General features: G+C 36.8%; 1 protein-coding gene across 1 annotated transcript; it reads left to right on the plus strand.

Moving 5' to 3' along the window:
* The first annotated feature begins 202 nt into the window (after positions 1–202).
* Positions 203–23,540, plus strand: Traf-like (TNF-receptor-associated factor-like). The gene is made up of 7 exons (XM_073972518.1): positions 203–322; positions 518–684; positions 11,868–12,275; positions 12,374–12,522; positions 12,601–12,878; positions 23,017–23,132; positions 23,206–23,540. The coding sequence occupies exons 2-7, from the start codon at positions 523–525 to the stop codon at positions 23,512–23,514; spliced, it is 1,422 nt and encodes a 473-aa protein (XP_073828619.1). The 5' UTR covers positions 203–322; positions 518–522; the 3' UTR covers positions 23,515–23,540.
* Positions 23,541–27,834: the final 4,294 nt, after the last annotated feature.

Genomic DNA, 27,834 nt, shown 5'->3' on the forward strand with positions numbered 1-27,834 from the left:
AAATAATAACATAAAATGGTTATCACTTTCACAGCAATTGCTAGAGAAGTTCACCATTCTAGGCAAATAAACAACAAAAATACTGATAACAGGCAACAAAAAGATATGAACTGATATTTACTGAGCAAAATTTGTTCGTAGTAAACGAATATTCGATTCACAACATTTAGTATAGTAACTGTCATTAAAACGATTAAAACGATTAAAACGGAAAATCAGACAGAAAGTTGTCGAGAGACAAATTATAAAAAAATAAGTGATTAGAAAAAGAACACCCCCAAAATAAAAATTCAAATTAAAAATAGGCTTTACGGAAAACAAAGTGTGAATATAAATAAATTATAAAATATTAAAAGTGTATTTCGTGTTATTCTACAAAATATAGTGTTCTCTTACATACCTACATATATCATATATCGTTTGTTGTTATCTTTCGTTGACCATAATTTGTTTTGTTTGTGTATTGTTTTGTAATTAAAAGTTCAAGAAATTGTTTATTTTTATACATCCATTGAAGACGAAATGAATGGTGACTCTATAAATAATGGTGACTCAAAACGAACAACCTCATCGGGAATTAGCAGTACTGCCGCCGCCGGTGGTGGAGGTGCTACAACAATTGTTAAATATGAAAAATCCTCCTGCCTTTTCTGCAATGAATGGTTTGATTCACAAACATTTACGGTACAGTTTCAATGCTTGCAAATCTAATTGATTTTTTTATTTATCAAAATTGATTAGCTGTTTCCTGCCGTAGGGGCCCTTTTTATAAGTAATCTTATCATTTGTAAATAAACAATAATACGCGACTTATAATGTTACACATTGAAGATAAAAAACTTGTTATAAGGGTATTATCGGTCAAAGTCAACTATACCATGGTGGTAACAAGTGTGGCGTCAACAAATCAATATTAACCAAGTATGTAAAGGTTATAGTCTGACGGGGCTGACCATGTGATACCCTAGTTGAGCTAGTATGAATCGGGGTGAACTCATTCATATTAGTGAAGTCTCCCTTGTCCCTACTGGGATGTTTGTGGAACAATTATGTATATCATTATACATTTCTAATAAAAGTTCCAAAATTGGAATATTGACATTGATAGCCTCTTCTGATACATCTATAAATTTTCTTTGTATATCAGGTTCCTTTATGGAATACACCTAATATAAATACATAAATATATAAGCCGCTGCAAATATACCCAATTACAATGCAATTTGCCATATCTGGCCGTGAAATTTTCGACAGACGGACATAGCTCCAATTCTATTGAACACTGAAAATGCTATATACAAATTTACAAAGGGAACATTCTGAGTTTATTGAAGATATATCGTCCAAAAAAGTGCATTTGTACCATACATATGGTTTGGAAATGCACGCGATCTTGTGCTTTTTAGAGTATTTCGAAAATAGTTCATTGTGGACTTTATATCCGGTAAAAAACAACTAATAATGAGTAGAAATTCAAATAATTTTCATGCAAACAAATTTATGGCTAGGGTTCCACGTAATTTGCAATAATGTTGGGAATTTCTCTATCATGATGGAGACAAATTGTAGCATGGGAAGAAAATGTTGTATTCTACACAAAACCTATTATATATTAGGCACATTATTGCAATTTTTATCAGGTGAAAGGTCAGTAGTTCATTTTCCATATGTAGGCTACCTTGCTGATACATGCCCTCCAGGAAGTAAAATATGGACCAAATTTGAAATTTTTATATTTTTCATGCAAAAGTAGTGGTCCATTTAACCCACTAGATAATATGAGATTATCATCCAAAATTGTAGGCATGTTCTTCGACCTAAACTCTTACATCGTGCAAAATCTCATGACTATTGATCTATAACTGCGACCTCTAGCGTGCTTCTGATTACACTACAAACAAATACCTGAATATATTAGGCTGTAACTCTGTTATCTGTGCACGTAAATCAACATAATTGGGATCAATGGAAAGGTCAAGAAATGGCCTTCCAAATTTTATTTATTTTATTTATTTATTTATTTTATTATTTATTTATTTATTTATTCATCTTCGAGAAATACATATATAAGCTGTATATTATAAATTTTCACAATTTTCACACAATAGTAGTGGTCCATTTAACCCGCTAAATATTATCTGATCACTATCTCTAATTGCAAGCTTCATCTTTGTCATATACTCTTACCTTAGATAAAATTTCGAGGCGATCGGACCATTTTTGCGACCTACAGAGCAGCTACAAAATCGGATAAAAATTAGGTTTTTGGTCCATTTCACCCGCTAAATATTTCACGATCATCACCAATAACAATAGGTGTCTATTCTGGTCTGAACCCGACCTCCAAAGTTTCGTGACGATCGGTCCATAATTGCGGCCTGGAGTTTATATTATTTATATTATTTATTATTTATAATGGACAGACGGACGAACGGACACACATCTCAAAATCGCTTTATCTCGTCGAGATATGAAGATTGGTATACCACATTCGGGGTCTACGACCCATATTTCGCGGTGTTACATGAATTTCGCAAAACAAACTTATAATACCCTTTCCACATAGTGAGAGTTATGTTTCAGCATGTGAAAAATAACGTGTTAATATATTAAACACAACTTCCAATTTGTACTTAAAACGTTGATATCTAAAAAAAGAAAATAATTGTCTAGTTCCCAGAGCGTAAGTCCCAGTACTCCCGGAATACAATGTAGATCTTCTGAGTCTGAAGAGTAACCATTTATTCAGTTTACAATTTCTTAAATATGTTCATGTTATAACAAATATGTATATATCGACAAAAATTTCTAAAATCGTCTTTTCCATTTCAAAAAAATCAAAAAAAAATTGTTGATACTACATCTATGATTTTTGGTACATAGATTAAGAAAAAAATCGTCATTCCAAATCTGTTTTCGTTACCAACTTTGATTGTTGCGCGCAAAAGATATGACCGTTTTAATTATGCTAATTAGAAAAAATTCTAAAAAAATCGCGGCTTAATATAGTAAGCTGTTATATCCAATTGTCGTTAACTGAATTCGCACCCTTTGAGAATATGCAAAAAAAAATTCAAAATGTTTCAATGGATTCGCGAAAAATTAAATTTGTTAAATAATTTCACGTATTTACAAACATATTATTGAAACAATAGCGCTTATACTTACAAAAAAAATATATAAAAAAAATTATAGCAGCATCCGGACATTGTGAGGAATAAAATGAAACCTAAGTCGTGAAGTTTGGAGCTATAGTATTCGTTTTATTTGCAAAAATACAATGAAAATGTGACGAAAAAAATAAAAATTATGTTATTCTAATTTTATTTTTTTATGGTTTTATAGGAAATGTTGAAGAAAAACTGATTGAGTTCTTCGTCATTTTCGTCCAAATTTCACGCAATAATGAAGATATTCCGTTGCAACAACTTTTTCACTTATAGTTTTACTATTGGCGAATATTTTTAGAACATTATATTAAATCACAAGGAATTCCAATTGTGGCATAACCTTAAAATAATGTTATATTGAATATTACAACATTTGAAACGCATAGAAACCGCGTAATAGTGGAAATCACAAGATGCGCATCCGATTTTCCAAAACAGCGAATCAATCCCTCTTATTTGATATACACTTTGTGAAATTCCATTTGACGACCACGATGTAGCATCAGTTGCATGTTAGGGTGCAAAAAACAGTAAAATGCCCATAATTTCCACGAAGTACATTTGCATTTTATGCGCATCCGATTTCAATGAACACCATTAAAAAATACATCATCCTATGTCATTTCAATGCGATCCATCAAGAACCGCGGATGTAGCATCGCACTCAGTTTTTAGAAAAAATTTATTATATCTCCGGATTCGCGAACGTTTTTCAATATCTGTTTTCGCACATTTTAAATATGCGTTTCGCTCTTTTTATCTAAGTAGGAATAACACATCTAAAACGCGTCTAAATACGCGATATTTTCAAAAATATTTTTTGCATATTTTCGAAATTTGAGGGGTATCATATCCGCCGATATAGTGGATGGATTTAGACGCGCAAAGGCTTGTTACATTCAGAACGTAAAAAAACTAAATTCACGCGGGTTTCCACTGAAATCGAAAGGCATTTGTAAGTTTTGAATCCAAAAAACTGGTTTTAAAAAAAAAAATACGCACAAAAATTTCGACTTTAAGCTGAGATTGTTGTGAACCTTTGAACGCTACACGCCCGAGTTATACATCAAAAAATACGTAATCGCGAGTACTACAATCTCATAATCAGTTTTTAAACGAGTACAGTTGCGCGTTCCGATTAGAGCAAAAATTCAAAAAACCAAATTTTTCAGTCTTCAAAATGTCAGCATCCGTTTGAGATTGATGCGGTGGTTATATTAAAAAATCATACATTAGAAACTTCATCTCTGAAGTGTATTCTTTAACTTCTTCTTTGAACATTATACTCTACATAGTATTGTAAAGCCACTAATTGAAAATTGACTTAAAAAACTCGTTTCCTTCAACGATTTTTTCCTCTTTTTTTACATTAATATGACCACAGCTTCCACTCAAATTATAATTTTAAGAAATCCATCGGTGAATCGTGCTAAAACAGTTTATTTTACCTAAATGCGTTCAAAAGTTATGGTATAGTAAAACAATTCGCGAGTTACAATACCCCATACCTCAGTTTCAACATAAGTAAATTTTCTACAAAAAGGCCGATATCCTCCACATTCTCCAAACTAAATATGTGTTCGGATTTGTGCTCGCTCTTTTGTTGCCGTATTGCACCTTAATGGTCTTCTGAATATTAACATGTCTTTTTTTAACCAATATATTCTTATCGCAAACATTCCTTTATATAAATTTGAAACTTTTATCGTATATCAATGAATATTAATAACATTCCTTAATCCCATATTGCCCTTCAAATTTTAAATAATGGTCAATGGTTTTCATGGTCAGTTTTTTTTTTGTATTTCCTAGAAAAACTGTTATCGATGGTTTTGTATAAAATCCACTTTAACAATGTTGATGCCAAAAATAGGAAATGTGCTCAAACACAAAAGTATTTATGAAGCTTTGTACACAGCTTACACAGTCAAACCCATACAGTAGGGGTATTCACTAGAAATTATATTGTTGATTGCTCATAGCAATATAATACATAATAAAGGTGATGGTTGCTGTTGTGAAAAAATCATGACTGAAATGAGTTTTGATTTATATGTGCTTATGTGACGTGCCTATCCCTGGTCTGTAGCAAGGAAACCACACGAATGCGTTTACTTTGATTGAGTACACTTTTACGCAAGGTCTATTTAATGCTTTGCAAGCAAAAACTATCGCGGAAGTGACGAAAAGTGTTTATTCGCGTTGAGAGTGGCTATATGATCCGTCACTGGAATAGTTAGGCCCAATTTTTATAATACCTGCTTATAAGGCGAACTAAAAATATTTCCATTTTTCTCTATTTGTTGCTTTACTTCTCCAATTAGGAATGCTTTGTTATGCCCTCAGCATTTATGATTACGAGGGTATGTACACTTTCATACGGGCAAAATGTGCCTCATCAGAATAATGGTTTTAGACCCCCAGAAAGTTTGGACGAAATCCGTTCTAGACAATTTGGAGTCGATTTAGCCCTGTCCGTCCGCCTGTTTGTCTGACTGTCTGGCTGGAGCGCACGATAACTCTCGAACGGGTTAACCGATTTGGTCCAAAATTGGCTTTCCAAATATTTTGTCCAAACTTAGTTTAAGTTCGAAGATGGATTATCGGTCCACTCCCTCGGGTACCTTCCCCACAAAAGTTCAAATTTTTTCGTTAAAGTTATGCGCACGATTCCTCTCGAAGGGATTAACCGATTTGGTCTATACATAGATCATGTTCGAATATGGACTATATCGGTCCACTTCTTCGGGTACCTTCTCTTTGACCACCACTCGAATAGTTTTGATTTTTGTTGTGAAAACTTGTATTTGCTGTCCCGACAATGACGGTACAAGTGTTTTTCAGGAGCAATTCCATACTTCCTGAGAAAATGGCCCGAAAGCTGTAAAAACCCGCTGTGGCACTATGTGTAGTGGATGGAGCGCACTGTTACTCTCGAAAGGATTAACCAATTCGGTCCAAAATTTGGCAGCCATATTTTTTTGCCCAAACTTAAATCAAGTTCTAAGACAGACCTTATCGTTCCACTCTTTTGGGTACCTCCCCCACAAAAATTCAAAACTTTTCGTTACAATGATGCGCAGGATAACTCTCGAAGGCAGTAACCGATTTCGTCCATAATTTGTATTTCTACGAGACATATTTCAGGTTAGAATATGGACTATATATGTAAACTCCTTCGGTACCTCCCACACAAAATTTCGAAAACGTGCAGATTAGGACCTCCTCTCGAATCGTTTTAATGTTTCTTGAAGCATTTTGTACTCAAGACCGCTATTACTATGATACATGTTTTTTCAGTGGCTAGTCCATTCTTCTGGAGAAAATGACCCAAAAGCTGTAAAAACCCCTACGGCCAGCATGTGTAGTGGCTGGTGTACGCAACAACGCTGGAATCGAATACTTTGTTGGCCACATTTTGCATATCGTAATATTTCTTCGAATATAAGATGAAATTCGAAGATGGTGCTTATAGGTCCACTCCTTCCGGTACCTCCCCCATAAAAGTTCAAAAATATTCGCTACAATGGTATGCGCGATATCTCATTAACAAAGCAACCGATTTGGTCCAAACTTTGGATCTCGAAATATTTTGTCCAAATTTAATTTATGTTTGGGCCCTTTCGGTTCACTACTTAGGGTTCCATCCACACAAATGTTTAACATTTTGGTATAAGAGCGGTTAAGGGTCTGTTCGAAGATCCTTTGGAAATTTTTACGTAAGTACTCCTAGTTTACACCTGTTTACAGTGATATTATGTTTTTTCGTGGGCATGTTCATGTTTCCTGATATAATGGTCCAAAAGCTCTAATGTATATGGCGACCAACTGAAATGTCTAGTGGGTGCGATATCTATCGAGAGGAATGACTCCCAAAATAAGACACACTTCCAAAATTGATTATGTAGGACCATTCCTTTAGGTACCTCCCCTGCAAAACTTTTGAGCTTTTATCCTAATTCATATTTTTGTCAGGAAGTTTATACGGCCAAAATTCTGCAAATCCCCTAAATACATAATTTGTTTGGGAAAAAGGTGTTTCAATTCACACAGGCAGAGGGTGTATATCTGTCGTCAAAGCCGACTTATAATTTTTTACTTGTTTTTATCTCGTCTTCCTCTTGCTTACTCCATCGAAGCCTTGGCCTTTTAGTTATGCGTGTACCGCCATGCATCCTGCATTTATACGCCCTTTTAGCGGATTCTTCTTCCCCCATTCTTATGACATGGTCTCGCTAACACAATCGTTGTATTCCGATACTTTTAACTGTAATGATATCGTTACTTCTTTTACTGGTCTATTCATGATGTCAATATTATTGTATATTGTGTCATATTGTGCCAGCAGAATGTTAAAGAAGCACACGAAAGACTGTCTCATTGTCTGAAATCTCTTCGCAGAGGTTTTTTCCAATTTTAAACGAGGGCCGGTTATCAGTTAAAGTATTCTTACAAAGCCGAATGAGCTTTGCGGGGATACCGAATAAAGACATGGCTTGGAATACCTTTGAAGGTAAGGGACTGTCGAAGGCTTGGTCTTTTTGCAGGGAAAATGTCTGGTAAAAGCTGCATTGGTATGGCACAATTATTTCCCTGACACTATCTTATAAGCAATAGGGAGCAAACGTATGCCCCTATAGTTAGAGGACTGTGTGTTCTTGTGGACGGGAACAAAGGATTCTCAGATTCCAATTGGCGGGTATTAGTTCTGCCAGATGGTACTAATTTGCTGATGCGTGTCACCCCCGGTTTTGAACAGCTCGACTGGTAAGCCATCGGCTCCTGCTTCCTTCTTAACCTTCAGTCGCTTTATTGCTGTTTTACCTCATCATGGGTATACATTCAATATCATATTCTGGGATTGGATTTGGTGGTACCGGATACAAACAGTTTGGAAAAAATTTTTTTCTTTATCCTGAGTACACTATCTGTATCAGTTACCAAATTACCTTGTTGGTCTTTACAGGAGGATGTGTCTGTACCAAAGCCATAAGTTTTATGTTTCACTCTTTGATTTAATTTTCGGACTTCATTCTGACTTCTTAATCGGAAAACACGATTCTCTTCTTTCAATTTCTCCCGATACCTCTCTCTCGTACGCGTTGTTACTGATTCGGTAGCAGCACGATACTCCTAGTCATAAAATGGATTCGTGTATGGAGATCTTTAGTATCCAAGTATGGATTTTGCGGCTGGGTTGCATAAAGTGGGAAATACATACTTTGCCAATTTGCAGATATGTTATCCAAACGAGGAGTAGTTTGATTAAACAATGAATGTCTTCCATTCGTCACAACGTGATCAATTTGGGGTTAGCTCTACTCATCAATTTCAAAAAATCGAAAAAGAACAATTATTGAGCATTGGAAGGGAACAATTTATTATGATTTGTATGTAGCATAGAAACTTTAAACGTGTTTTTCTCGAATTGGCATGTTTGAAGTCAGTACCAACGATAATCTGTTATTGGCCCGTCCCAACTATAGTCTTTTCTTAATTGTTAAAATAAGATATCTGTTCAAAGGACATTTACGCCCACTACCTACATATGTATACAGAGCCAAATGAAGCGAATAACCCATTACAAAGTAATGTAAACAAGTTACCTTCTGCATTACTTATTTATTTGGTGGCCTATTATAGAACAATTGTTCCATAAGCCGAACTAAGCAAAGATCTTCAATTATCTCTGTTTGTTGCTTCGCTTTCAGGAATACCGCGCCTTTTCATCTCTTCATCCACTTGTTTGCTCTATCTAAGCTTAGGCCTGCCAATTCTGCGTGCACCGCCATGTGACACGTATTTATACGCCTTTTAGTGGGTTCATCATCGCTCATTCTTATGATATGGCCTAGCCAACGCAATCGTTGCATCTCGTTACGTTTATATATACAGATGACGTTGTATAGATACAGCTCGTGTTTTATACGACGTCGACATTCACCGTCAACGCAGATTGGTCCATAGATCTTTCGAAGAATTTTTCTCTCAAACACACCCAATTCTGCCTTGTCTTTGCGCAAGTACCCAGGCTTCGGAACCATACATCGTTATATAGCGTTATTTTTGTTTGACAAGATGTGGCTTTGTTCTTAAACTGCTTACTTAAGCCAAAGTAGCATCTGTTTGTTGTGTTTACGGCGGTGCCGAGGTACACGAAGTCTTTTACTACCTCAAAATTAAAGGAACCAACGTCAACAGTTGATCCGATCTCTATGGACGCATTGAGCGTCGACACCATCAACTTGGTCTTCTAGCCGTTTACCGCCAGACCCACTTTAGCGGATTGCATTTCGACTTTTGCAAAGGTATCAGTTAATTCCTTTACCGATCGACCCATGATGTCAATGTCATCGGCATAAGCCAGTAACATATGGCTGTTTGTATATATTGTGCCACTTCTTTTGACCCTCGCATTTCGTATAACCTTTTCCAGCAGAATGTTGAATAAGTCACACGAGAGGCAGTCTCCTTGTCTGAAACCTGTTTTGGTACTAAACTCTTCGGAGAGGTTCCTTCCCTACAAAGCCGAATGAGCTTTGCAGGGATACCAAATTCAGACATGGCTTGGAATACTTTTGAACCTAGGGGCTGTCGAAGGCTGCTATATAATCGAGAGAAAGTTGATAGGTGTCGATCTGTATCTTTTGGGTCTTCTCCAGGATCTGGACAATGGTGGATTTGCCAGGTCTAAAGCCGCATTGGTATGGCCCAATTATTTCGTTGATCGTAGGCTTTAGTCCTTCGCACAGTATCCCTGACACTATCATGTTGGCAATAGGGAGAAGGCTTATGCCCCTATAGTTAGAGCACATAGTCTTATCTCATTTCTTGTGAACTGGGCACAGGATACTCAGGTTCCAATCGTCGCGTACTCGTTCTTCCTGCCACTAGGTAATAAATGCACCTATCAGCTTGTCGCTGGTTTTGAACATGTCGGCTGGTTAGCCATCGGCCCCTGCTCCCTTATTATTCGTCAGTCTGTTTGTTGATGTATTTACCTCATCTTGGCTGGGCGGTATACATTCAATACCATCTTCTGGGATTGGATCTGTGGTATCTTCGCCGTCTTTGTTACTGTCGAATACCAACAGTTTGGAAACATTTTCTTTCCATATCCTGAGCACACTATCTGCCTCAGTTACCAAATTACCTTGATGGTCTCTACAGGAGGATGCGCTTATACCAAAGCAATCAGTTTGATGTTTTACTCTTTGGTAAAACTTTCGAACTTCATTCTGGCTCCTGTACATCTCGATTTTTTCACACACCCGCCTTTCCATTTCTGTCTTTTTTCTGCGGAAAAGACGTTTCTTCTCTCTCCGTTTCTCCCGATACCTCTCTCGTGCGCTAACCGTTGCTACTGATTGTAGATTAGCCCTATATGCCTCATTCTTATCTTCGGTAGCAGCACGACATTCCTGGTCATACCATGGATTCATTGGTGGAGGTCTCTGGCGTCCAAGTATGGATTTTGCGGCTGTTTGCATGGAGTGGGCAATACTTTGCCATTGTGATGATATGTTGTCGGGACGAGTGCTTTGATTAGCAATTGGGCTAGTTTAGTTGAATATGCTGTGGCTATCTGTTGTGTTTGCAGCCTACCGATGCAACGTTAGACGGGTAGGTACCTTTGCTGCAACAAGGTAGTGGTCCGAATCTTTGTTAGCTCCTCGGAACGATCGTACATCCAAGACGCTTGGTGCATGTCATCCATCTACCACAACATGATCAGTTTGATTACTTGTTCTTTGATCTGGGGACAGCCAGGTGCCCTTATGAATATCGAGATGCTTAAATCTGGTACTGCTAACAACCATGTTTTTTGCAGCTGCAAAGTCTATCAGCCTCATACCATTGTGAAATGTTTCACTGTGGAGACTGAATTTCAAGACTTTTAGGACAAAGATATTCTCCTTTCCAGTTTTGGCATTAAAGTCGCCTAGGATAATTTTAATGTCATAGGCAGGGTAACTGTCAAAAGTTTCTTCTATGCGCTCGTAAAATATATCTTTGGTCTATTCCTTCTTGTCTTCAGTGGAAGCATGAGAGCAAATAAAGCTGATGTTGAAGAATTTTGCTTTTAATCGAATAGTAGCGAGTCTTTTATTCACTGGGGTGAAGCTGGAGACTATATGCTTTAACCTCCGACCAACTACAAATCCGCAACAAAACTCATGCTTTGTGTCATGGCAGCTATAATGCAGTGCGTCACCTTTAGGTGTTGTTGTGATGATTTCCACAATTCAACGCAAGACTTATAAAGGCATACATAGAGCTGGCATTACTCAGTAGACCTCGAATCGACACCACAACTCATTTTGGAGCCATCCATGCTGTATACCATAAACCGATTTCTACATTTGATTTTGCAGTGAATACCCCATAATTATTCATCCCCAAGTGCTGAAACTGTTCGTTTGTTTGGGGCAACATAAAATTCATTGGCGTTATCTGGCACAACATAAGCTCATCGCCGACATACACAAATACAAAAATAACAAAAGAATTCGTTTTCACAAATGATAAGATAAACCATGGAAGTAATTGACGCCCGAATACTTGTTGGAAACGCTTGTCAAAACACAGGTTGTTATTGTTGTTGTGTTATTCTCGAAACAGCTAATCAATTTTATTTACCGGCGAATAGTCAAGAAAATTTTTCAGTTCATTTTCCCCTTCTTACTCGTATTACAGGAACATTTAATCCATTGCGGTCAAGTGTTGGAACAATGTCCCAACACCTGCAATGTTTTTGTACCGCGGATACGAATGCGAGCCCATTTAAAAGAATGTCCGCGTAATAAACGTCGAAGTGCCAGTTTAGAACGTTTAGATCAACAAGTCGACTATCGGGTACAGGTTGTGGAGAATGAAATAAATACCCTGCGTTCTGTGCTGAATGAGGAAATACGCCAGCGTTTACACCTCATCACCGATGTTGGCAATTTGCGGAAACAAAATCAGGTCATGGATGATTGGCAACAATCCACCAACCAAAGTCTAAAGTCCTTGCAAAATCGTCTAGATGAGGAAAACACACAGAGGACATTTGAGGTGGAACAGTGCCAACAGGATTTTCGTTGTTGTTTTGATACTTTGCAGGTTTGCTACACTACCAGAAATACACACACACAAACATTTATTGCCGGAACTTTTATGAGCTCAAAATTTTCTGTTTTTTTTTTGTTTTTGTTTTACAGTCTTTAAAAAGTGAAATACAAAATGAAATCGATGATCTCGAGAAGCACATCAATCAAATGTCGTTGGAGTTAACCCAACATCAAAATCATTTAAATGATAACATCATGAAATTAGAGGAAACGGTGCTGATGCATGAAAAAACGAACAGGTTGTTGTCCCTGTTTTTTTTTTTCTCATCCTTTAAATGTCAAACCATTAAACAAATGTAATTTTAATTTTTCTTTAGGGATAAATTTATTGAAATTGAAAATTACCTGCAATCCATCAATTTGGATTTAAATGCCAAATTTGTACCTGAACATGATATCGGAAAATATGCTGCCCTGGATCTCGAAGTAAAGGGTATGAAACACATTGTCTGTGATACTGAGGAGCGCTGTGATAAGCTGGAGTCTTTGGTTGGACAAATTGATCGGAATTTACATCACACCATGCAGTTGGTAAATGATTTGGAAAATCATATTGCCACCCAACAACGTTTAATGAGTTATGTTAACTGCAGAGGTAGGAAAATGATTAACTATTATCTTCAAATTCATCATGTTAAACGTTTTCATTTCATAAGTCATATTGTTTCCTCATTATACCCTCAACCTTTAGGCTAGAAAGGGTATATACACTTTGATACGACCAAAAATGTACCTCATCGAAATAACGGTCTTATACCCCAAGAATGTTTGGACGAAATTAGTGTCAGATTGGAATCCATTTAGCCATGTACGTCCGTCTCACAGAGGGGAAACTTGTGTTAAAAGTTGATCAAAAGCCCTAGAAAGCTCGTTTATAGTCGGATTGAAATAAAATTTTGCACAAAGCATATCTTCTGTACAAGGATTAATCCTATAGAAAATAATGAAAATCGGTCCAGATTTGGATGCAGCTTCCATATATATTCCCATCTGATATGAGATAAAAATGCACCAAAATCACTGAAATTTGACACATGAAACCTGAAGTAGCCTAAAAAACATTGAGCCAATTTTCAAAGAAATCGGTACAGATGTAAATGTAGTCCCATATACATATATTTCATTCCAAATTTTATTTTTTTAAACTTACTTAAATTAAATGTTTCTCAATTCACATGAGAAAAGCCGTCAATGTTTCTGAATAATGCAAACAGATTTGATAGGTGTTGGTTTTGTCTGATAAATAAGAGTCCCGGTTACAAGGCGGAACACAATTTAATGTGAGCAAACCTTGCAATTCTACATAAAAATATTTAATATTTTAGTTGAGAAAAATTCGATTTTTTCGGAATGGCGCAAATATGCGCAATTTTTTATACCCTCAGCCTTTAGGCTAAGGAGGGTATATACACTTTGATACGATGAAAATGTGCCTCATCGAAATAATGGTTTTAGACCCCAAGTATGTTTGGACGAAATGTGTTTCAGACAATTTGGAGTCGATCTAGCCATGTCCGTCCGTCTGTCTGTCTGTCCTGCTGGCTGGAGCGCACGATAAATCTCGAACGGATGAACTGATTCGGTTCAAATTTTGGCTTTCGTAATATTTTGCCCAAACTTAGTTTAAGTTCGAAGATGAGCTACATCGATCCACCCCTTCCGGTACCTCCCCCACAAAAGTTCGAAAATGTTCGGAAAGTTTGTGCGCACGATAACTCTTGAAGGGAGTGACCGATTTGGTCCATACTTTGTATAGTGTAAACTTTCTACCAGAGTAATATGAGGTTCCAATATGGTCTCAATAGGTCCACTCCTTCGGGTACCTCCCACACAAAATTTCGGAAAAATTCAGTTTAGGGCCATCTCTCGAATCGCTTTGATTTTTGTTTTAGCAACTTGTATTCACTGCCCCCCATACGACGGTACAAGTTTCATCAGGGGCAAGTCCATACTTCCTGAGAAAATAGCATGAAAGTTGCAAAAAACCCCTTTGACACCGTGTAAGGTGGTTGGAGCGCACGATAACTCTCGAACGGATCTGCCGATTCGGTCCAAAATATGGCCTTAGTAATATTTTGTTCAAACATAGTTTAAGTTTGAAGATAAGCCATATCGGTCCACTCCTTCAGGTACCTCCCCCACAAAAGTTCAAAAATGTTCGGAAAAATTGTTCGTACGGTAACACTTGAAGGGAGTGGCCGAATGGGTCTATACTTTACACATCCTAATATATCTGCCAGATATAGATAAGTTTCAAATATGGACTATATTTGTCCACTCTATCCAGTACCTCCCATACAAAATTTCGGATAAGTTCACTTTAAGACCTGATATCGAATCACTTTGATTTTTGTCGAAGCAACTTGCATTCGCTGCCTCATTTACGATGTTAAAAGTTTTTTTTAGGGGCAAGTCCATACTTCTTGAGTAAACAGCCCGAAGAGTGTAAAAACCCCCTGTGGCACCATATGTTGTGGCTGGAGATCCACTTCCATAACGGTCAATGTCGATCCATTCCTTTTAGTATCTCTTCAGCTAAACTTTTGATCTTTAATCCTAATCAACATTTTCATCGGTTCAAACGCCCAAAATTTTTAAAACCCTCTAAATATATACGTATTTTTGGAAAAAATTGTTTCAATATACACATGCTGAGGGTATATCTCTGTCGGCAAAGCCGACTGATACTTTTTTACTTGTTATGATTGAATCTGATATTTGAGACTTAAGCGCATAAAAAATTAGAAGAAACTATGGTCGGGAAACGAAGGGGAAATAGACTTTTTCACTACTGAAATTGTAGTAATCTTAAAAATTATCATAAAGAGGATATGTATCAGCATTATTAAAGAGCAAAGATGCAAAGTCAATCTGAAAATTTTAAATGCTAATCTTGTTCGGAGACTGTACAAAAACAATAAATCTTGAAAATATAAATTTTAGCGAAAATAACGTAATTTTAATGTTCACCTAATTTCGAAAATTTACTTTTTGTTTTCAGTAAGGCTAAGTTCAATCGACTGCTGCATTGGATTGGTTAATCTTACAAAGTCGAGGATGGTTATAGCAAATGTAGAAAAGAGTCTGGTTGCCGTTTATCAACATTTTTTTTATAAAAAACGACTTTCATATTTTGAGTTTTGAGCAACTTTAGGCCTATGTTTCCCCTCTGTGCGTCTGTCTATCTGGCTGGTGCACACGATAACTCTCGAACGGATCAATCGATTCGGTTCAAGTATTGGGTATCGAAATATTTTGTCCAGATTCGATTTAAGTTCGAAGATGGGCCATATAGGTCCACTACTTCAGGTACCTCCCCCATAAATGTTCAAAAATTGTAGCAAAACTTGTGCGCACGATAACTCTCGAAGGGAATAACCGATTTGGTCCATACTTTACACATCGTGTAATTTTTACCAAACTTAGATGAGGTTCCAATATGGACTCAATCGGTCAACTCCTTCGGGTACCTCCCACACAAAATTTCGGAAAAGTTCAGTTTAGGACCTGGTCTCGAATCGCTCTGATTTTTATACCCTCAGCCTTTAGGCTAAAGAGGGTATTTACACTTTGATACGAAAAAAATTTGCCTCATCGAAATAATGGTTTAAGACCCCAAGTATGTGTGTACGATATCCGTTTCAGACAATTTTGAGTAGATCTAGCAATGTCCGTCCGTCTGTCTGTCTGTCCGTCTGTCTGGCTGGTGCGCACGATAACTCTCGAACGGATCAATCGATTCGGTTCAAATTTTGGGTATCGAAATATTTTGTCCAGATTCGATTTAAGTTCGAAGATGGGCCATATAGATCCACTCCTTCAGGTACCTCCCCCACAAATGTTCAAAAATTGTCGCAAAACTTGTGCGCACGATAACTCTCGAAGGGAATAACCGATTTGGTCCATACTTTACACATCGTGTAATTTTTACCAAACTTAGATGAGGTTCCAATATGGACTCAATCGGTCCACTCCTTCGGGTACCTCCCTCACAAAATTTCGAAAAAGTTCAGTTTAGGACCTGGTCTCGAATCGCTTTGATTTTTGTTTACGCAAGTTGTATTCACTGTCCTCTATATGACGCTGTAATTTTTATTAAGGGCAAGTCCATACTTCCTGAGAAAATAGCCTGAAACTTACAAAAAACCTTATGACACCGTGTGTAGTGGTTGGAGCGCAAGATAACTCTCGAACGGATCTGCCGATTCGGTCCAAAATTTGGCGTTCGTAATATTTTGTCCAAACTTAGTTCAAGTTCAAAGATGGATTATAACGGTCCACTCCTTCCGGTACCTTCCCCACAAAAGTTCGCAAATGTTCGGAAAATTTGTGCGTGCAATAACTCTTGAAGGAAGTAACCGATTTGGTCCATACTTTGCACATTATAAAATTTCTACCAGACTTAGATAAGGTTCCACTATGGACTCAATCGGTAAACTCCTTCGAGTACCTCCCACACAAAATTTCTTAAAAGTTCAGTTTAGGACCTGTTCTCAAATCGCCTTGGTTTTTGTTGTAACATCTTGAATTCACTGTCCCCTATACGAAGGTACAAGTTTCCTCAGGGCAAGTCCATACTTCCTGAAAAAATAGCCTGAAAGTTGAAAAACAAACCCTATGACACCATGTTTATGGGTGGAAGCGCAAGATAATTCTCGAACGGAAATGCCGATTCCGGCCAAAATTTGGCCATTGGTAACATTGTTTCCAAACTTAGTTTAAGTTCGTAGATAAGCCATATCGGTCCACTCCTTCAGGTAACTACCCCACAAAAGTTCAAAAATATTCGGAAAAATTGTGCGCACGATAACTTTCGATGAGTGACCGACAGAGATGGTCTGTCTGCAATTATGACGTATCTGACATACATTTCTGACGTATATTACATACGTCGGAAAAGTCGTAAACCTAGTCAAACAAACAAGGTTTTTGACAGAATAAACAAACGAATTTTATAACCTAAAAATCGATGTTTTTCATAATAATAAAACTCATTTTATTATTTTTTATTTTAGTTTTGAGATCCTGTTTTATTAAAAAACAGGCATAAAAAGATTTCACTCTAAAATGTACATTTTATATACAATATTTTTTATATTATATGGACATCATACATTAGTTTGTTTATTACTTCACCCGAAAATTCTTTGAATCAATGTAAAGTTGTTTCTAAATAAATAAAGTAGTGGTAGTGTTCGGAATATATTGTAGATGGCGTGCTAAATGCGTTATCCAATTTATTGTTCAATTATTTCAGTATTTTTAAAATTAAAATATTAATAAAAATATGCTGTTATTTTCAAAAAAGGTACGGACGCTCTTCAATAACAAAGACAGGCTTGCAGAATTAATATTAAGTACAAAATATGATAGTAACATGGATTTTTTGAGGTTTATGGCGTTTACTACTTTTTATACGTTTTCTACGGGTATATGACGTTTTCGACGTTTACAACTTTCTTACCGTCGATCTGGTGACCGATTTGATCCATACTTTACACATTCTCATAATATCTACCAGATATACATAGATCAGGTTCGAATATGGAATATGGAGTGGACAAATATCCACTCCAACCCGTACCTCCCACACAAAATTTTGGATAAGTTCACTTTAAGACCTGCTATTAAATCACTTTGATTTTTGTTGAAGCAACTTACATTCGCTGCCTCAATTACGATGGTAAAAGTTTCAGGAGCAAGTCCATACTTCTTGAGAAAACAGTCCGAAGGGTGTAAAAACCCCCTATGGCACCTCCATGGTCTATGTCGGTCCATTCCTTGAAGTACCTTTTCCGCAAAATTTTAAAAAAACTTTAATCCTAATCAACATTTTTGTCGGTCCATACGACCAAAATTTTGAAACCCCCTAAATACATAAGTTTTTTTGTGAACACTCATGCAACTAAATACATCAGAAATAAAAATGATACATGTTTGCTTTTTACCTGCAATAAAAATGCGAAATTGTGACGTTTTGAAATGTATAGCTTCGCATTTGTTAAATATTACGGCGTTATAAAATTCTCAGTCGATCTAGCCATGTCTGTTTCTAATCACTCGGGTGAAAAATACTAGAACGATGTATTTTTCACCCGAGTTATTCAATATTATTGTTATTCACCCGATTATTGTGAACGCTAGAGTAATTGAGATACAGTGTCCGAAGTAAAGATAGGTTCACATGTAAATTTGTAATTTTTTCATAATTCAGATGACTTTTATAGGATTTTATAATTTTTTATTTTGGAGTTGGGCATTCCCCATGATGTCAATATATCAGTTATTTGGTTTTGCGACAAAATAAAAATTTAAATTTGTTTCCTTATTTTAGGTGCGAAATAATGATAGGTTCAGGGAAATTTTTGCGGATTTACACGTATAAATTTGAGGAAGACTTTTTACAAATCGTTTTTTTAGATCGCCGAAGTCCAACGAGTAATTTAGTTTAGAAGTTGTCCCCGAATTATTTTAAAAAATTCAGATTTGTTTGAGATTTTTGACGTGGGAGAGGGGGTTAATCTGTGGTTGTCAGAGGCAAGGATCATTTCAAATTGCATGAAAAGAGTAACAATCGTACAACTAAATCTAGTTTTTTAAAAAGTTTAATAAAATGGTCGCAAAATTTGAACGTCAAAAAAGTCTGGAGGGTTCTCCAACACCACTTTGACTTCAAGAATCGCTTATTTTTCCCATTTATTGCAATTAAAATAATTTTGCATCACAAAACAACAGTCAACTTGATCATCAGGTATCGAAAATGCGATGTGAACAAACGTTAGTAAGCTCGAATCGACCTAGGAAGAATACAAAATTGCCACGTTAAAAATTTGTTTCTTGAAAACTGCTTTAAAGTGTTGAACAAATCTGCATTTTGAAAATAATTCGGAGACAACATCTAAACTAAATTACTCGTTGGACATCGGCGATATAAAAAAACAACGGTTTGTAAAAAGTTTTCCTCAAATTTATACCTGTAAATCCCCAATAATTGCTCTGAACCTATCATCATTTCGCACCAAAAATAACACTGTGCTCTTGAAACAATTTTAAATGGAAGGTGCTTACACCTTGGAAGTTTTTGCGGATTCTGAATCTACAATGTTCATAGATGAGAAAAATCAAAAAACAAAAAAATCGTCGGAGCGCTTTTTAAATAAATCGCGATTTAAGTTGACATTTTTAGGCGTTGTTTAGGTTTTTACGATTTTGCTTAGAAACCGCAAGTCCTATCAAAATAGTAATAAAGAAAATGTTGTAGCTTTGAAAATTCTCTACCAAATTGATCTTTATGGTATACTCGACGGTTTTACCGTTTTTTGAGATATATAAGTTCAAATTGGGACAATTCAAATTCAATTCAATTCTGTATTGCTCCTTTTATAAAACAATGTCATGACTGCAAATTCCCAACTTAAACTGATATGTCTAAAAAATGGTACAACTTAGGATAAGTTACTTAAGCCAGTCCTGCAGAGAATTTTCACAGCTTTAAGATTTTCTCAGGTCCCATATCGATAAGACTTACCGTATTCAGGCAAAATCGCGAAACCCTAACAAAAAAAACCTAAAAATGTAAACTGAGCTCCCTTATCTCAAAAATGGTACAGGCTGGGAACAAATGATAAACGTCAATCCTCTAGAAAATTTTCATAGCTACAAAATTTTCTTTAGCTCCATTTCAATTGGACTTGCGGTTTCCAAGCAAAATCGTGAAAACCAAAAAAACACCTAAAAATGTGAATTTTGACCGCGATTTATTTAAAAATACCTACAGCGATTTTTTCTTGTTTTTGGATTTTTCTCATTGCTGTTTCAGAATTCACAAAAACTTCCCCTGTGTAAGCGGTTTTCATCAAAAGTTAGTTAAGGCGCACCCTTCATGACATTGTTTTATAAGTGGGCGATACTGTCAGTGCATTGTCCCAATTTGAACTTCTATATCTCAAAAATGGTAAAACATACGAATATATCATAAATGTCGATCTTGTAGAGAATTTTCATAGCTACAACATTTTCTTTAGTCCCATTTTGATAAGACTTGCGGTTTCTAAGCAAAATCGTAAAAACCTAAACAACCCCTAAATATATCAACTTAAATCGCGATTTATTTAAAAAGCGCTCCGGCGATTTTTTTTGTTTTTTGATTTTTCTCATCTTAAACATTGTAGTTTCAGAATCCGCAAAAACTTCCGAGGTGTAAGCACCTTCCATTTAAAATTGTTTCAAGAGCACCGTGATAAGGGAAAAAATTTTAAAATTTTACAAATGTTTATTTTGTCGCAAAATCAAATAATTGATATATTGATATCATGCGGAGTGTCCAACTCCATAATACAAAATTATACAATCCTATAAAAGTCATCAGAATTATGAAAAACAAGTAAAAAAGTATCAGTCGGCTTGGCCGACAGAAATATACCCTCAGCCTGTGCAAATTGAAACACTTTTTCACAAAAAAAATTATGTATTTAGGGGGTTTCAAAATTTTGGTCGCATGAACCGACAAAAATGTTGATTAGAATTTAAGTTCAAAAATTTTTCCGAAAAGGTACTTAAAGGAATGGACCGACATAGACCATTCAGCCTTCGGGCTGTTTTATCAAGAAGTATGGACTTGCCCCTGAAACAACGTTTACCATCGTAATTGAGGCATCGAATGTATGAAAGTGATTCAATAGCAGGTCTTAAAGTGAACTTATCCAAAATTTTGTGTGGGAGGTACGGGATGGAGTGGACAAATATAGTCCATATTCGAACCTGATCTATATCTGGTAGATATTATGAGAATGTGTAAAGTATGCACCAAATCGGTCACTCCCATCAAGAGTTATAGTGCGCACAAATTTTCCGAATATTTTTGAACTTTTGTGGGGTAGGTACCTGAAGGAGTGGACCAATATGGCTTATCTACGAACTTAAACTAAGTTTGGAAACAATGTTACGAAGGCCAAATTTTGGCCGGAATCGGCATATCCGTTCGAGAATTATCTTGCGCTTCCACCCATAAACATGGTGTCATAGGGTTTGTTTTTTAACTTTCAGGCTATTTTTTCAGGAAGTATGGACTTGCCCCTGAGGAAATCTGTACCTTCGTATAGGGGACAGTGAATCCAAGATGATAAAAACCAAGGCGATTCGATAGCAGGTCCTAAACTGAACTTTTCCGAAATTTTTTGTGGGAGGTACTCGAAGGAGTTTACCGATTGAGTCCATATTGGAACCTCATTTAAGTCTAGTAGAAATTTTATAATGTGCAAAGTATGAACCAAATCGGATGCACAAATTTTCCGAACATTTTCGAACTTTTGTGGGGGAGGTACCGGAAGGAGTGGACCGATATAATCCATCTTTGAACCTGAACTAAGTTTTGACAAAATATTACGAAAACCAAATTTTTTGACCGAATCGGCAGATCTGTTCGAGAATTATCTTGCGCTCCAACCACTACACACGGTGTCATAGGGTTTTTTTGTAACTTTCAGGCTGTTTTCTCAGGAAGTATGGACTTGCCCCTAATGAAACTTACAGCGTCGTATAGAGGACAGCGAATACAACTTGCGTAAACAAAAATCAAAGCGATTCGAGACCAGGTCCTAAACTGAACTTTTCCGAAATTTTGTGTGGGAGGTACCCGAAGGAGTGGACCGATTGAGTCCATATTGGAACCTCATCTAAGTTTGGTAAAAATTACACGATGTGCAAAGTATGAACGAAATCGGTTATTCCCTACAAGAGTTACCGTGCGCACAAGTTTTGCGATAATTTTTGAACATTTGTGGGGGAGGTACCTGAAGGAGTGGACCTATATGGCCCATTTTCGAATCTTTTCATACCCAAAATTTGAACCGAATCGATTGATCCGTTCGAGAGTTATGGTGCGCACCAGCCAGCCAGACAGGCCGACAGACAGACAAACGGACGGACATTGCTAGACCTACTCAAAATTGTCTGATATCGTACAAACATTCTTGGGGTCTAAAACCATTTTTTCGATGAAGCACATTTTTGGTCGTATCAAAGTGTAAATACCCTCTTTAGCCTAAAGGCTGAGGGTATCAAAATAGAAATTTACATGTGAACCTATGTTTATTTCGGGCACTGTAGAACAATATATTATTGCACCCGAGTGTGCTTAGGCATGTCAAGTTCGAAGATGACACACGATTTGGAATAGCCCCTCTACCGGATTTTAAGAATTTTGAAAATTTTACTTGCATTTTTTGTTCCAACTAGCTGTAATTTGATATTTGAGATTACCAGAGCTCACAACTTCTGCACCAAAAATTGTCAACCTAGGTTCATGTTTTGGAGCTTAGCTACATTTGCCGACCGACTGATATTTAAGATTCCCAGTGATCACAAAACATCTGCACCAAAAACTGTCAGCGTAGGTCCATATCTTGATATAGCACCCATATAACGGAACATCTCTATTGTAGGTGTGTTGAGGAGTTTATTTACATTTGATGGCCGAACTAATTTAACTTATGAGGTTCGCAGTGGTCACAAAAGTTTTCTACCAAAAATGTTGAACATAGTTCCACACTTTTATATAGGTCCCATATAAAGGTACCGCACCATTTAGGATGCCGCACAAGAAGACATATTTTATAGTGGGGGTATAAAAAGTTCGGCCCGGTCGAACTTGTTTCCACTAAGAAAAAAATGAAAATGTTCATCCATAATGTTTGAATCATATCCAATGTTTAATGCGTTTTTATTGTTTAAAGGTCATTTGGTTTGGAGAATAAAAGACTTTTCTAAAAAGTTTGAAGAGGCACGACAATATGATACCATTCTACACAGTGCCATGTTTTCAAATAAACCATTCGGATATGCCTTAAGAGTAAGTATACTTTTTTGTAATAAAAGTGTAAAAAAAAATCAAAATATCACCCTTCAAAAATACTAATTTCCAGCTCGACATTTATTTGAATGGCAAAGGATCGTGGAAAGGTCGTAATATGATAGCCTGTCTCAATGTTATTGCCGGTGAATATGATCCATTGTTGCCGTGGCCTTGCCGGCTGCAAGCTGATGTTATTTTACGAGATCAAACAATAAATGCCACCCAACCGGAGGATTATGTCAAGACAGTTATGGTACGGAAGAAAAGTGATGATTATATTCAAACAAAACAATTCTTTCATATACCACATGCGATACTGAAACAACCTAATTATGTTAAGAACGATAGTCTTTTTGTGGAAGTAAGAATATTGAAATAAAGGAGATTGAATTTTTTACATTTTTTTGTTAATTTTTGATATTGTATTTGTTGTCTGGTTTTGGGAGGGAGCTACAATTTAATATTTTAACAATCTAACAAATAAACAAGTAAACAAGTAAGAACGGAGTTAAGTTCGGCCGGGCCGAACTTGTTATACCCTCCACCACAAGTTGTATTGAAGTAAAATGGAATAATTTGTTTCCTTTCGTGTATGAAGAAGACTTAATACTAAATTTCAGCAATTTCTGTAAAACAATGTGAGGCACCATTCTATGAGGGCTATTTCAAAACGTCGATCTATACCGACAAGTTTCTTACGGAAAGTTTTTAGGCTCAAAGAAGACTAAATACCAAATTTCATATATTTCGGTAAGATAATGTGGCTAAAACTTAAAAAATACCGAAAATCAAGAAGTACGCTTCTATGGGGATATAGGAAGACGTGGACCTATACTGATAATACTTTTCTGGAATATTTTATTACTCATGGGAGACAAAATAACGAATTTCAGCCATTTCGGTTGGATATTGACGTCGCAATCTTCAGTATTACGAAAATCGGGAGGAACCGTTCTATGGAGGCTATATCGAAACGTGGACCTATACCGACGAATTTTAGTCAGAAATGGGGCAATATGAAAGCGTGGACATGTACAGACATATTTCTGGCGAACAATTTTATATCACATTAAAGACTAAATACCAAATTTCAGCCATTTTGGTGGAATATTGAAGACACAACCTTCAAAACACGAAACATTGGGAGGTACCTTTCCATGGGAGCTATATAAAGGCGTGAACCTATACCGACAAATTTTTAAGGGGAAGTTTGAGTACCCCCAACGAAGTCTAAATACCAAATTTCAGCCATTTCGGTGGGATATTGAGGCCACAACGTTCAAAATACCGAAATTCGGGAGGTACCGTCCTATGGGGGCTATATGAATACATGGACCGACACCGATAAAATTCTGGGAGAAAGTTTTGTACCCCTAAAGAAGACTACGTACCAAATTTCAGCCATTTTGGTAGGATAATGAAGCTAAAACCTTCAAAATACCGAAAATCGGGAGGTACCGTTCTATGGGGGCTATATGAAGGTGTGGACCGATACCGTCAAACTTCTAGGGGAAAGTTTTATACCCCGAAAGAAGACTACGTACTAAATTTCAGCCATTTCGGTGTGATAATGAAGCGAAAACCTTCAAAATACCGAAAAACGGGAGGTACCGTTCTATGGGGGCTATATGAAGGTATGGACCGACACCGACAAAATTCTGGGAGAAAGTTTTGTACCCCTAAAGAAGACTACGTACCAAATTTCAGCCATTTTGGTAGGATAATGAAGCTAAAACCTTCAAAATACCGAAAATCGGGAGGTACCGTTCTATGGGGGCTATATGAAGGTGTGGACCGATACCGACAAAATTCTTGGGGAAAGTTTTATACCCCTAAAGAAGACTACGTACCAAATTTCAGCCATTTCGGTGTGATAATGAAGCGAAAACCTTCAAAATACCGAAAAACGGGAGGTACCGTTCTATGGGGGCTATATGAAGGTATGGACCGACACCGACAAAATTCTGGGAGAAAGTTTTGTACCCCTAAAGAAGACTACGTACCAAATTTCAGCCATTTTGGTAGGATAATGAAGCTAAAACCTTAAAAATACCGAAAATCGCGAGGTACCGTTCTATGGGGGCTATATGAAGGTGTGGACCGATACCGACAAAATTCTTGGGGAAAGTTTTATACCCCTAAAGAAGACTACGTACCAAATTTCAGCCATTTCGGTGTGATAATGAAGCTAAAACCTTAAAAATACCGAAAATCGGGAGGTACCGTTCTATGGGGGCTATATCAAAACGTGGACCGATATATCCCATTTTCAATACCAACTATCCTGCAAGTAATAACAACTTCTATACCAAATTTGGACTCTCTATCTTTAAAATTGCGACATGTATCTTGATTTCAACAGACAGACGGACGGACTGACGGACGGACGGACGGACAGACGGACATGGTCAAATCGACATAGAATTTTACGCTGATCAATAATATATATACTTTATAGGGTCTCAAACGAATATTTCGATGTGTTACAAACGGAATGACAAATTGAATTATACCCTCCATATGGTGGAGGGTATAAAAAGTATCAGTGGTCTTTGCCGACAGAGATGTACCCTCAGCATAAGTGAATTGGAACTTTCATCTACGGACAGATCGAATGTATTTAAGGTATTTTCTGAATTTTGTGGAACTTTTTGGACATTTGAACTTGCCGACAAAAATTTGGATTAGGATTAAAGTTTAAAAGTTTTGCGGAGGAGGGAATGGACCGACATATTGCATTACGGAAGTGGATCTTATTTTGAGAGTCATATCTTTTCGATAGATATCGCGTCCACTACTCATTTCAGTAGGTTATCGTACAACTGTTGGACAAGTATGCCAGGAAGCATGGACTTTTCCACGGAAAACATATATGGACCACAAAGGATCTCCGAATGGACATTAAACTGCATTTGGACACAAATGTTGAACTTTTGTGGGGCAGGTATCCTAAGGGGAGGACCGATATGGGCCATTTTAGCAGTTAAATTAAGTTTGGACAAAATATGACGAAGGCCAAATTTTGGACCAAATCGGTTTATCAGTTCGAGAGTTATTGTGTACTCCAGTTACTACATATAGTGCCATAGGCGTTTTTTACAACTTCCCAAGAAGTATGGACTTGCCACTGACAAAATGTTTACAGTTGTAATTGAGACAGCGTTTGCAATTTGCTTCAACAGAAATCAAAGTTAGTCAAGAGCAGGTATTACAGTGAACTTATACGAAATTTTGCGTGGGAGGTATCCGAAGGAATGAGCAAATATAGTCCATATTCAAACCTGAATTATACCTGGTAGATATATTAGCATGCGTAAAGAATGGACAAAATCGGTCCTTCCCTTCAAGAGTTATCGTGTGCACAAATTTTTCGAACATTTTTGAACATTTGTGGGGGAGGTACCTGAAAGAGTGAACCGATATGGCTTATCTTCGAATTTAAACTATGTTTTGATAAAATATTATCAAGGCCAAATTTTGAATCAAATCGGCAGAACTCTCTAACGGTTATCTTGCGCTCTAACCACTACACATGGTGTCATAGGAAGTATAGTTTTGCCCCTGATGAAACCTGTACCGCCGTATGGGGGCCCTGAATATAGGTTGTTACAACACAAACCAAAACGATTTGAGAGTTGGTCCTAAACTGAACTTTTCCGAAATTTTGTGTGGGAGGTACCCGAAGGCCTCTACTGATTGAGTCCATATTGAAACCTCGTCTTAGTTTGGTAGAAATTTCACGATGTGCAAAGTATGGACCAAATCGGTTACTCCCTTTAAGAGTTATCGAGCACCCAAATGTTCGGAACATTTTCGAACTTTTGTGGGGGAGGTACAGGAAGGAGTGGACCGATCTTCGAACTTAAACTAAGTTTGGACAAAATATTGCGAAAGCCAAATTTTGGACCAAATCAGTTCATCCGTTCGAGAGTTATCGTGTGCACCAGCCAGCCAGACAGACGGACGGGCATTGCTAAATCGACTCCAAATTGTCTGAAACACATTTCGTCCAAACATACTTGGGGTCTAAAGCCATTATTTCGATGAGGCACATTTTGCCCGTATAAAATTGTATATATAAAAAGTATGGTATAAAAGTATGGCTTATTTGAATGAAAGGTAACATACGACCCTTTTAACGACAGAAGAAAAATTCGTTGCAGAAGAGAATTTGATATTGACGTTGGATTTCTTAAGCCCGTGTTTTGACACACAAATTTTCGGGAAAGATAATTCAGTTTTTGGCAATAGGGGGTAAGAACGAGTATTGAGGAGCTCTTTCCTCTCCGCTCTCTCCAAAAAAACTCAATTTACTTTCTCTAGAAATTTGTGTATCTAAACACAGACTAAGAAACGGAGACATATAAATGTATACATACACTCAATGAATATAAATGCGGAAACACCCTGTGTATAGTGCTGCTAATTAGCACAGACAAACACCACGTCTAGAAAAATGCTTTAAACAAACTGTTAACGTATAAACTAATAAAAGTATAGACAGAGAAATTGTAGTGTGTTTGTTTTTTGTAGGTGTCGCCCTAACGGAAACTACGCAGACATCTCACTCAATTACATTTTGTTTTGGGGGTAAATCGGGTAAATTGCAAGATTTTGTTGAATTTGTTTATATGAGGATGTACAGATCATATTCAGTGACAATCATTGTAGCTCAAAACATTTGCAACTGAGCAAATTT

This window comes from Musca autumnalis, unplaced genomic scaffold, assembly GCF_047663935.1.
Source record: "Musca autumnalis isolate F117 unplaced genomic scaffold, ASM4766393v1 scaffold_3, whole genome shotgun sequence".
Lineage (NCBI taxonomy): Eukaryota > Metazoa > Arthropoda > Insecta > Diptera > Muscidae > Musca > Musca autumnalis.

Coding starts and splice junctions, on each gene's coding strand:
- Traf-like (XM_073972518.1), top strand. CDS start 523: ATGAATGGTGACTCTATAAATAATGGTGACTCAAAACGAACAACCTCA. Junction 12,523..12,600: donor ATGCATGAAAAAACGAACAG/GTTGTTGTCCCT, acceptor ATTTTTCTTTAG/GGATAAATTTATTGAAATTG. Junction 12,879..23,016: donor GAGTTATGTTAACTGCAGAG/GTAGGAAAATGA, acceptor TATTGTTTAAAG/GTCATTTGGTTTGGAGAATA.